Source organism: Patiria miniata, unplaced genomic scaffold (assembly GCF_015706575.1).
Source record: "Patiria miniata isolate m_02_andy unplaced genomic scaffold, ASM1570657v1 HiC_scaffold_20, whole genome shotgun sequence".
In the NCBI taxonomy this organism is placed as follows: Eukaryota; Metazoa; Echinodermata; class Asteroidea; order Valvatida; family Asterinidae; genus Patiria; species Patiria miniata.
Genome location: NW_024037059.1, coordinates 3520879 through 3533401, shown reverse-complemented (window position 1 = coordinate 3533401; position 12523 = coordinate 3520879). Strand labels below are relative to the sequence as shown.

General features: G+C 39.3%; 1 protein-coding gene across 1 annotated transcript; it reads right to left on the bottom strand.

Annotated features, from left to right (window-relative positions):
- Positions 1-406: 406 nt before the first annotated feature.
- Positions 407-11452, bottom strand: LOC119728576 (deleted in malignant brain tumors 1 protein-like). The gene is made up of 7 exons (XM_038200867.1): positions 11200-11452; positions 9580-9690; positions 6993-7115; positions 4641-4739; positions 3840-4006; positions 3207-3378; positions 407-2336 (listed from the first exon to the last, which is right to left on the bottom strand). Exons 1-7 carry the CDS (start codon positions 11276-11278, stop codon positions 1945-1947), a joined length of 1143 nt encoding a protein of 380 aa, XP_038056795.1. The 5' UTR covers positions 11279-11452; the 3' UTR covers positions 407-1944.
- Between the last annotated feature and the right edge of the window lie 1071 nt (positions 11453-12523).

The following is a 12523-nucleotide window of genomic DNA, read 5'->3' as shown; positions in this document are numbered from 1 at the left end:
TGTAAGAAATGTTGGTGTGGTTGACTGGATCGTTCTGTCATTAGTTGTTTTCCTTGCTCGATTTCGCACTAAACTATAATAGCAGGCCTACCGTTGGAACTTAGTGGGCAAGGTAGGCTGGGGGGGGGCTATTGGTGCCATCGTATCCCATAATACAGGGACACGCGTAAACACAACCTGTAATCGGTCGTGCCGTAGTACAGTGTACGCTTGAGTACACTTCAGGTGTTTGGAAAACGCCACCAAGTCTTCATTAGTACGCCACCCCGCCCCTTCCCCACCCAAAAAAAATACCGGTATGACATTAGTCTTGAATTACGTCTGCGCATGTACAGGTACCTTGATAATAATAATCGCGCAATGTTTAAGTGGTTATGTAAATATTGACTATTACTGAGATCAAAGGTCGTATACTGCGCCGTTTCTTCACTGCAGTTTATTAAATCGGATAGCGAGGTTGATCAATCTGAAAAGCATACAATACCAACAAGTGTTATCAACGAAACCCCATACTTTTGTAACAGTTATAGTTATTGAGTGCCAACTTGCTCGCGGTAAATTTTCCATAATGAAATAAGGTGTTTTGTTTTAATTAAATGGAATTTAACATTTTACCCAGTAATATAAATATCATCAGGATATTATTATAATTATTAAATTTTCGTTATTATTCTACTGTACAGTCGTTCATCATTTCGTTTACTTTTACATACATTCCTGACATTCAAAATGTCCCGTATAATTTCAACTTTCACAATGGTGATTTTTTTAAGGCATTTTCATGGTTTATCATGCCTAAGGGCAATTTTAATATGGTATTAAAGTGACCGTAGAGTTTGCAGTAAATAATACACAGATAACGTAGGTTCCGATCATTAAATCCGATTGGTTAAGTTTCGATGAGCAACATCAATAAAGCTGTTTGTCTATCTAAAATGTAATTAACGGGAAAGAACTGTATAAACACGATACAAATATCCTCTGCTCATGTTGACTAACGCCATTACATGCAGGTAAAATCACACGAACAATTGTTCGAGTAGTTTATATAACACAGGATTTTAATTGTAACCACATGCAATTTTGAACAGGCTTTTTAGGTTATGTGCAGTATATTCTCTGTATTGAATTGTAATTACTTGTTTTTATATCTTTCTTCTTAGTGAAGTACATGTATTGTGATTTTTGTGTAATATTTTATTTTTGTAATTTTGTAACTTTTTTCATTAACGTGTTTAAATGTAAAAGGCCACTTGAATTTCCCGTCATGGATAATGAAGTCAAATTGAAATTGAAATTGATTTTACGTTCGAGGAATATCTTATCTACATTAGCCCATCACTACAGACAGAACATCTGGGGAGATTATGAATGTATTTTAGATGTACATAATGTGTCCATTTAGGACTTACAGAAAATCGTCACTGAACTAACAGCATTTAGTCGATATAAGCTAGGTTCTGTTTAAATATGGCAAATGTCGATCATACAATATACAAACTCATAGGTCGATATTGTTGCTATAATTAATTGCAATAATTATCAATCAAGTGGCCTCCCCACAAGTAGTGCAACTTTGTTCATGAAATTTAAAGATCAATCAATCGAAACACCGGCACGACTTATTGCACAATTTTTCCAAGTTATTTTATTTCTTTATCCAAAGTAAATGATTCGCTAAAGGCCTAATACCTTATGACGTCACGCTTTGTTTACATGTGCGCTTTTCTGTGTGGTGGACGGTCCCTGCTTTGTCTGGCGTCTTGACTTCGCTCCCATAGGACAGCGCATATGTAAACAAAGCCATTACGTCATTTGGTCTCATGTCTATTAAATGCGTGCTAAGATGCAGTCAAAAATTACAAACTACCGATAACATTTTCCAGTTCTTAAATACTATGAATTTTTTTTCAAGCTTTTACGAAATTTTAGTAACTTGGAGCTTCAGGATTTCTCGGAATTATTGGGCAATTCGGCATACGGCGGTGGCGGCGCAATGGGCGCCATGGGCGCGATGGTCGTGAAACCAGGCGCACCTCCCACCGCCCCGCTGGTGGTCAGGACGTAGCCCGGCGGGGGCGTGAACTGCTGGATGGGGATGGTGTACCCGGGACTAGAACCGGCCGTGTCGATAGTTGTGGCTTGGTTGGAGGCTGCGTAGCTCACGGGCGGGTTGGTACTGGTTTGATTCCGGCTACCCGTACGTCTTCGGCGCTTTTTCTTAGACAGTGCCGAGAAGCAGCACATGATGAGGCCCACGATGAGGCAGAATCCGAAGAGGCTACCGATGACAATGAACGTGATGGCCAGCGGAGACAGCCAAACATACGAGCTATCTGCAGGATTCGGAATCAGTTCAAAAGTACACTTCAACTGTCATTCAAATAAAACAGAAATGTCAAGCAGCATTTAACGCGACTTCTGCGGCCACCTCTGCAACCATTTATTTGAATGATCCCTTTAACCTGGCCCATTCATGTTGATTGGGTTTTCACTTCCTGCCTGATTCCATAGGATTTTCCAGAAATATCACTTCGAGGTTTTCTTCAAACTTCTAAAACAGAGCATTTTTTTTATTATCCTCATCTTTCTCTCGACGGTTTTCTTTAGGCCTTAAGGACACAGTGCAATGCCCTTACCCAGTGTATATAGTTTTGTCCACTTAAGTTCATTCACAAATGTCAAGTGATTGCAGATAAATATACTCTCATCACAGCTCGTGCGAATATCTTGAACTATGACTTGACACTAAATGGATGACTCGTTAGGACCTGTGAGGACTTGTGAGGACGTGTGAGGACTTATGAGAACTTTCGAAAACATGAAATAACCTGTGAGGACTTATGAGAACATAATGAGTACTTGTGAGGACTTTTAAGTACATGTAAGGACTTGCTATGGACTCATGATAACTTGTGAGGACTTGTAAAAACCTATGAGGACTTATGAGAACTTGTGAGAACCTGTTAGAACCTGCGAGGACTTGTAAGTACTTGTAAGGACTTGCCATATGGACTCTTGAGAACTTGTGAAAACCTGTGAGGACTTACGAGAACTTGTGAGAACCTTCGAGAACCTATGCGGACTTGCGATGACTTGTAAATTCTTGCGATGGACTCGTGAGAACTTGTGAGGACTTGTGATAGACTAGCCTTGTGAGAACTTGTGAGGATGTATGATCAACTCGATAACGACAGTGTTCTTACCAGCATACTCGCAGATGACCCCAACATCCTCGTTATGACCGCAGTTATGGACGTGCCAACCCGGAGTCAGACAGCTGGCCAGCGTGCTCTCCGTCCCGTAACACGTCACGGTCTCCAGCAAGACCGAACCAGTGCCTTTCCCGTACAGCCGATCACCATCGTCCACAGCAACCTATAATTTAATTTAAAAGATGGAATAAAAAAGAGTATCCCTTGTCTCAATAAGATAATTATTAAATTTGCCTTCCCTTGCTCTTCAACAATATCGATTTTGTTTGTGTTATTCCAACCAAACAAAAGCTTTTCTCTGGACGTTATCCGTAGCCCTCTGAATTAAAAGTGTTTGTTTTGATAAAAAAAAATCCATTGTGCGAGCAGACTGGCTTCCGGTCCGTACATTATCGATGCTGATTGTGGGGCGGTAGCCAGCCTACCCGGTTAGAACGGAATTATTGCCCGACAGCAAATAATTCCAAATTATAAAGTAATAATTTAATAATTGTCTCATTCAAAAGTGAATAACTTTTGTATTGCTATATAGAAGAAGAAAAATCACAAAATTCCCGCCGAAATTCCTCTGGTTTTACAGTGTGTTGTTTTGTTAATTAAATCAATCAATTATCGGACAGTCACCTGTGCGTTTCCGTAGCCCAGCTGACGGCATACGACCTGCGCGTCGTAGATGTCCCAGTAGTCGTTGCAGATGGTCCCCCACATGGGCTGGGTGTCAGCGTGAATGTGGTAGACCTCCACCCGCCCCTCGAAGCGAGAGGGCCCGCCCATCAGCCGAACGGACCATTCTGAACAAAAGAGACCCCCCAAAAATTGACAGTTTGTGTGTTTGCACCGTTTCGGTTCGCGGTGACACCGTGTGGTAATAACTATATCGCTCAGTGGATGTTTAATTCTGATAAGAACTTGTCCTGCATATTATCAACTTTCGCTAAGTAGTTTTTTAGTTCCGATTTTTTTTCTTCAAAATATTATATAAAAAAATTGGGACACCAATGATATGGATTGTTTTTTGCATAACATACACGTTTACAACTGAAGCGAAAGAAAGAGACAATAAGATTTGTCATTTCATTTAATTCTGACAGCACTTTTGTAATACTGGGCTATATGTAATCCATTCCAGCTCTTTTATCGCACCGCAAATGGCGATGTTTTAATCCTTTCTCGGTGTACTTCATAGAAATATGAACAGAATTTCCAATTTACACAAATTCTGATATTGGGATTAAATCTCCCGATTCTCCTAATGACGGTCAGAGCATACTAGCCGTAAAGTCAAGTCAACAATACTGTTTTTGTTTACTCTCACGACCCCCTCTTCCCCTTTTTCTAGAGAAAAGTCACTTTACGTTGTGTTTCCTTTACATTGCTCCCAAGTTAAAAAGCAGTGTATAGTCTTGGTTCCAGGCGCCAACTCACCCCCGATGCTGCTGCATATCACAGCCGCCGTGTCGCGGTCCGAGCACTGCTCAGAGACCCATGAGCCACGGCTGCAGTCGGCCAAGTGATACTCGTTCCCTGGAGGGAGGAATCAGAAAGCAATTTGCATGAACGGATCACTATCTGATCACATTAAGACCGGGCCAACGGTCTCGGCAATCCGATATTTGCTGATCTTTCCGGATGGAAAATTTCGCTAAAACACGCAAGATGTTGACTACTCTGTTTACAAAATCTTAGGTCAGGTTGCCACCACGGCTAAAAATAAACATGAACACAAAGAAAACGGGCAGTGTCTTGTTTGTTTCCAAAAATGTCCGAAGTTTACCGATTCGTTGACGCTCGGATATGTTCGCAATACTTCGGGTATTTCCGTGCGTAAAATATTTGCTATGCTTTTTAATGTCAGTTTTTTTTAAATTTTGAGTTCATACATTCATGAAGTCGTTGCTTGCATTAAAAATTTTCAATGCAAGGTGTAAAACCCAGTAACTGTATTCATGTAGACGTACTACATGAAATACCGTGCCAAAAATTCACCTCTCACTTCCAAAATCTAAAACACCTGCGGACAATTTAGTGCCACTTACGGATACATAAATCGGTGTAAGAAGATGAAAAATTCTGAAATTTGTGGTGGTCATTAGGTGAAAACTGAAATTGAACTAGAAGATGTCCTTTATAAATTGTGTGAATAAACTTAAAGAACTCATTAGTATTTACGAACAAATTCTAAAATTGACCGTTGGTAATTGATAAAAGAACTGCATCCACGATCCGCTCAAGTCAGTCCCACTCAGAACCCATCGACTGTAGGTAGGTAAAGCTTTCACATTCTCGTTTTCACGCAAGTACACGATATATCCAAACAAATGTGCATGAACAAGGAGACCTGGGAACGAGAGTGCCGGATGTGAAAAGGTCGTAAACGAAATTCGTTTTTACCCATCTCCAAGTGATAATATCTTCAATTTTCAATACCAAGATAAAATTCCAAATTGAATGTTTCTTGGGGTGGTTACAGTCAGCAATCATTATACAAGGTGAAAGAGCAACTCAATGTAAATTGCCCATATTTATAGACGGGCCGCTCCGGGGTTCCGGAAGCTAGCCGCATGACCTTTTACTTTAAGGTCTTATCGGGAAACAAATACTGTCAGGTGTCCTTGACCCCAGCTGAAACGCGCCCGACCGTGCAGTTTGGTGCCCAATCACCGGAAAGTCCAGCCCGGCGAATAACTGAGCCTGTGACGATATTCTACTCGATTATTCCCTGAATTCGCTCGGAAAGATAACCACATCGGATTACTGAAATTGCGTGAGAAAGAAACTTCATGTATGGCGGTTCTAAAGAAGACATTGTGTCAATGCCTGTGGGAGACTTTATTCACATTTCCTTTCCTAAAATGTTGTGACCATGCCGCAAGAAAAATATGTCTTTCTGCTCAGTCAATACAAAGTACTTTACATGTCCATTTTGTTGATTAAAAAAAAATCTTTATATATTGCGGGTTTTTTTTCTTCATAACGTTTCCCCGAGTCGAGCCTAATTTATTCGTAAGCAACTCCCTCCTTGCTCCTTGTTGTTTACCAAATTGTCTCAACGATTGTTCTCCGACAAGCGATTGGAACGTCAAAGAAATGCCGCACTGGCAAGCTTCCGCCACTATTTGCTTTTCACGCGATAGCTATAGGCAAGCTACAATAGTAACGGCTCAAAAGAGTCTATGTCCTGTAAGTGTACATAGCTTCCTTTTGTTCCAAAATACAATTCTATATGCAGCAAGCGAATACAGGGTGTCTCAAAAAAAAGTTGTGCAAGCAGATATCCTTTAATTTCTCAAAAACTACCTAACATGAGTGTTTCATCTTGATGGAGCATATGAATTGTACTCTTGTGTATATTCAGTAAAAATGCCATGGAAATCCGTTCATGCAAACCAGAGATGTAGCAGATTAAAAAAAAGGCTATGGGTTTTTCGCCCATTCCAGTTAACTTAATTTACATCAAGAGAGAAAGGGCCCTTTTACAATCTGATGCACGGATATCACTAAGTGTATAAATCCCTTGGCATTAGTGAAAAACCCTTAGCGTTTTACAAACTTAGATCTCTGGTCTGCATGAACGGATTTTCATTGCATTTTACTGAATATGCACAAGAGTAAAATTAATATGCTCCATCGAGATGAAATACTCATTTCAAGTAGTTTTTGAGAAACTAAAGGATATCTGCTTGCACAACTCATTGGGGGACACTCTGTACTGAAGGATGCGTTTTACTTTTGAATTTAGATTTTAGTGTTCCATTAAAACAAATGTGTTACAAGTACCTTGGCAGGAGACGGCCTCCAGGTGTGTATCATACGCCATTGAGTCGAATCGTTTACCAGTCGATGCCAGTGTGGCTAACGGGTAGCCAAGCTGCCTACAGACCACAGTAGCATCGTTAATATCTAAATATCAGTAAAATATAAATTACAAAAAAGTGGGAAATGGCACTGAGAATACGGCGTGTCCCAACAAGGTCCATCTGAACAATTATTTAAATAACTACAAACCATGAGGTCAATTTTGAAAAATGTAGATTGTGCAGATACTCCTAAGCCTTGGCCTCAACCCATATGAGTTTCAGTGAATTTCAGTCACGCATCGCTACACAATTGTCAATTGATCACAACAACAATTTTGGACACTGTGACCAAGTTCACAATTGCTTGAATGAATTTCAGTGCCGAGTTATGTAAGCTGTGTAAAATCCTGCATGTTGTGAAAAGGGCTGCCGTCGGGATTGGAATATTTGCCTGGCTATCAGTCATCATGGCGAGACATCAGTTAATTCTCAAGGGCAAATTATTTCAATCCCAAAACATTCCAGTCTTTTTTTTCACGAATGCAGGATTTTACACAGCTTACATAACCCAACACTGAAATTGATTAAGGCAGAATTTTGGTCACAGTGTCCAAACATGTTGTTGTGATCAATTGATCATTGTGCAGTGATGCGTGATTGAAATTCAATGAAACTCATAGAGGTTTAGGCCAAGGGTAAGGAGTATCTGCCCATAAAATATTTTCAAAATCAAGTTCATGGTTTTGTAGTTATTTCACAAACAGTCAGCCGGACACTTTTTGGGGGATGTTCAGTGTAGGAATCGAAACAACAAAATGGCCTTTACGTAAAAATAAAACTGGGTTTGCGTAGGCTAATCTCGACGAGGCTTCGAGGCCAAAAAGCAAAAAGCAAAAAGGGAAATAACACAGAGTTAAAATTGTCATTGAATAAATCAGATATCTAATTTTTTTTCTTTTGATTTATTTATTTATTACTTTATGCTTCTAGTAATGCTTTAAGCCATGCCATATATTTATTTGTTTCCTTTTTTTCTCTCGCATAGCATCATTGTCTATTTTGAGCCCTGTACAAAAACGTACCTCCATAATATTTTTATTTTCTTTAATTTAACCTACAAAATTTCATTTGTTAATTCATCGTCTTGTCATTCAGTTTATTTCTGTATGCATCTACTATTGCTTTTAGCATGCCATTTTCTTTATTGCTATTTTCTTTAATGCATTTCCTTTAAAAGCATCACTGTCTATTATGAGCCCTGCACGAAAAAAATTGCTCCACACTGTTTTGAAATTCTTTAGATCTTACCTTTACATTCACTGTTATATTCATTGTCTTTTTCATTCACTTTATTTCTTTATGCATCTACTTTTGCCATTTCCTTTAACGCCATTTCCTTTAATAGCATCATTGCCTATTATTGCCCCTTACCGTTAAATTAAATTAAATTACATTAAATTAAATTAAATTAAGTTGTCCAATACTTGCTTTACATTAATTCACACTCATCGTCCCTGTCATGTGCATTCTGGTAATGTCTATGTTTCTACAAGGTCGTTTTCGTTTGTTATTATGTATCTTGTTAATTGAGTTATTATTTTTGTTGTTCAGGGGACTCGCACTGGACAAGCCTGGTTTTTTTTGTGGGTCCCCTGCATCTCTTGGTATTAATACTATTGATTTTTTTTAATCTTTATTGTTACAAGATACCTAATTTATTAAGAAAAATTCTTTGTATATTTTTGAATTACATGTACTATGAAATGGAATAAGTAAAGTAAAGTTTTACCGAAAAGTTACCGTTGAATGACGTGACACGATCATGATAAACGCTTGCGTTCAAAACAGAAAGGTGTGCTTAACGAAGCAACACAGTTAACGTCAGTTCAACATCAACCAAGACCTCTCAATCAAATAAAGCAAAAAGTAGCAAATGGAGTAAATAAAAAATGAAGAGAATTGCTTGAACGAACAATAATCAAAGTAATCACTTCAAAATGCTGACAAGCATAATGCGCGGACAACGTTCATCCAAGCGAGAGATGTTTTCGGTTTCTTTTAATAACGGTGATTTGATAACCCCGTCTATGAGGCGAATGTGGAAGAACGAATCAAATTTATCAGCAATGTGCAAGCATTTTATGGCATATTCAAAGCTGGACGAGAAGTGACGTGATGTATTGTATACAATGATTGAATACATCCTCATCATTCTGATTGGTGGGTCGTTGATCACGTGTTATTGAACTATTCATCCTAACGCACGGCGCAGCCGCTCCGCAAAAAAGAAGTTCCATTCCACGGTAAATGGAACTTCCATTGCACGGTCACACTATTGGCGGCTCTAACCAATCAGATGGCGAGGATTATTGGGGCATTTTCTAAAACTGTTAATGAATGTTTCACATTCGCGCCATGGAAAGAATAATTTCATTCGGTGACAAGTGGAATGTTCCATTTTCGCCTCGTGGAATGGAACATTTTATCTGTCACCTCATGAAATCATTCTTACCATTGCACTCATAAACATTCCTTATTTGTATAACGTCACATACTTTGGCACTTACCCCAATAAGGGTTACATATTGTTCCTCTTTTGCCTTCGTAGGAAACCTCTACGATACCTTCATTTGGGCCCGAGCCTGCTATCAAGCGTACATTAAAGCCCGTAGTCACGGCTGTAAAAAAAAAAAAAAGAGCAACAAACAAAACATGATTTATTTGTTAACATCCTATATAAAAATAATTAAAATATTCTACGCTGTCTGTCGGTCGGTCGTGGTGCCTGTCTGTCTGATGTCTGTGTGTCACGTTTTAGTAAAAGGCCCATAAGGAGTGTGCGGATAATGCAAGGGTTGATGGAGAGTTACCAGTGTATGCGGTCCTATGCTACGATTTCATTGTCCTCTGAAGTCACGGTTGGCACGTGGAAAAAATATATTTTGTTTTGTTTAGGACTGTGATTTGTACATTATTGATTGTCGATTGAGTTTGGCCGATCAGCCGTTTGGTCGGTCAATCGGTCGGTCTGTCGGTCTTTTTACGATTTAGCTTCAGTTTTCAAAAGATGTACAGATTTTTTAGGATGAGAATGAAAAAAGTTAGGCCTATTGGTTATCAACTGTCATGGATTGTGAAAGCAGTCTCTATATCACATTCGAACTGGTGTCGTGTGGAAATTGGACTCTATGAATTGCGAACTCATGGGTTGTACTGCGCATGCCTTAGTGAACAAAGGACAGTGTCGGATCACAAGTAGAGTCCATATAAAGTAACAAAAAAAATTAAAACATTAAACAAGACCGGATTCCTTCGGATTTTTAAATGAACTTGGCCTTCCTCTCAAAGTAAGCTTGCAGGTCGAGTGGTTTCCACTATATTGTGCAGAAGGTCGTTGGTTCGAATCCTGTCTGAGCGTGCAAGCTTATTTGTTTTTTCCTCTGACAACTTTTACGCTGGTATTGGACAAAAAGTCAATTTGAAGAAAAAAATGCCTTCGGCCTTTTAATTAATTCACACCATCACGTCATGCATTGTTTTCCTCTATGTTTTCTACACGGTGTGCGAGCGTGAATACACACCACGGATTCCGAGGTCGTTGCTATATTTAGCTGCAGCATCACCACGTACGAGGTGGCACGGCAATATTAACGTGTTGCGTTAATGGGCACGTCACGTTACGTAAAACAATTGGGAGTGTCGATGTGGAGCAAAGGGCACACTAACTGCAACGTGACTATATCATAATGGGCCAAAATTAAGTGGACTTTAGCAGGTCTAATTTTATACCCATACACTGGTCTTATAATTCGTTTATGGTATGAGCTAGTTCCGAGAGGGATTGATTGTGCAGAAACCATAATTATCGAAAGGGGTATTGCTTCCTATAGTGCAGGTTAATGGAACAATATATACCAAAGATATAAATACATTCTAAAATATTATCATCAATTCGTTTGGAGTGGTATAAATGATTTTGTAAAGAATCTATGCAGCATTTTTCAAACCATGTTCGAGCAAACAAAATTTAGACTACAATCAATGATTTGTAAACTTTGCGATTTTACAAGCAGCATCGATTAGCATTAATGTTACATTAACATTACGTCAATGGACATCATAATGACCCTATAGGCCTAATCTCAGTCGACTCATGAAACAAGACAAAGAAGAAAACCACCGATTACCTTGGGTTACGTTGCTGCTCTGCGCCGCCACATCAGAAACGAACACCAAAGCCGTCACTGCAAATAGCCAATACAGCATCCTTGCGTTTTGGGCGAAATCGTTGGTGAAACTTGTCTTACTAGTTTTTTGGGGGGTATAGGCTTCACGAAAATATGTTACGGTTATGTCGGAAAGCAGGAGTCTAATGAGTACTATATTGTTCAGGTCGAGTCACATCGCCCAAAACAAATGACTCGCGTTAATGGTGAACCGAGTTACGTAATAGTTTGGAAAATTATTAACTGAACGGTCAACAAACCATATCATGTCCGTTTTGATGAGATTTAGTAGCATTACCAAACCGCGTCAATATAAAACCAACCGCCTGCTGATAATGAATTATTATTATTGACATGATTTCTTTTATATTGTATTTGTTTGAAATTGGCTTCCTTCAGTCGGGCAATATGTATTTTACTTCCATGTATTAAAAGTACAGACTACACGATTTATGTTAGATCCACGTTCGCTATCCCCACTGTTTCCTCTCTCAGATATTTTCTTAGCAATCGTTGTTTATAAGACATGATTCTGTTCATTTTTTTTATGTTCAGAACTATAACGTCCAGTGACGCTTCAGTGCAGACCCAGTCCTTATGTCAATTTTTGAAAACTGGGATATTGGGCTTATTGGAAAAGACATTGAATTAGCTCGCTAATGATGTACAGAGTACGGGAATCTGATGGAGTTATAACAATAATAACATGGCTTCTTGTATAGCGCTCTTGTCCATCACGAAGTGACGCTCCTGGCGCTCCAATATTACCCTGGCTTTAGCACGGCATATACGGCGCTCAAGCATTGAAGCAATTTCTTCCTATACCAGGTACCCATTTACTGGGTGGAGAGAGGCAATCGTAGTCAAGTGCCTTGCCCAAGTGCACAAGCACCATGTTCCCCGTCAGGATTGGAACCCATGTACCACCGTGGCACACGAGACTAAAACCGTAACCGTTGGACCACAGCACCCCATCTTCAGATCTCCTAATTTACTTTTAAAAAAATCTAGAAATTTGTCGTTAACGTTTCCAAATGAACTTCCTAGGAAATTTACAAATTACACTCATGGAGAGAGAAATATTCACGTTTGTATAGTTTCTAAAGCCTAAATCTGAATTTCGACAATGTTTTTGTGGTACAATGTATTTATAGGCTGTATCTCAAATACGGCTGTGCTACTTCCGACTGGTTTTGTTATGGAGGGTCACATAAGTGTCAAAGTTTTCCTTTTGCGCTTGAGCGAAGTTGACCCTGAATTGTGATTAATTAGTTCGTCGTGAGAG

Bases quoted from the DNA above. Each gene is read 5' to 3' on its own strand.
- LOC119728576 (XM_038200867.1), bottom strand. From the start codon at position 11,278: ATGCTGTATTGGCTATTTGCAGTGACGGCTTTGGTGTTCGTTTCTGAT. The intron at 4,740-6,992 runs GTACTTGTAACA...TCCTCCCTCCAG, and splicing joins GGAGGCCGTCTCCTGCCAAG to GGAACGAGTATCACTTGGCC. The intron at 2,337-3,206 runs GTAAGAACACTG...CGAATCCTGCAG, and splicing joins GGTCATCTGCGAGTATGCTG to ATAGCTCGTATGTTTGGCTG.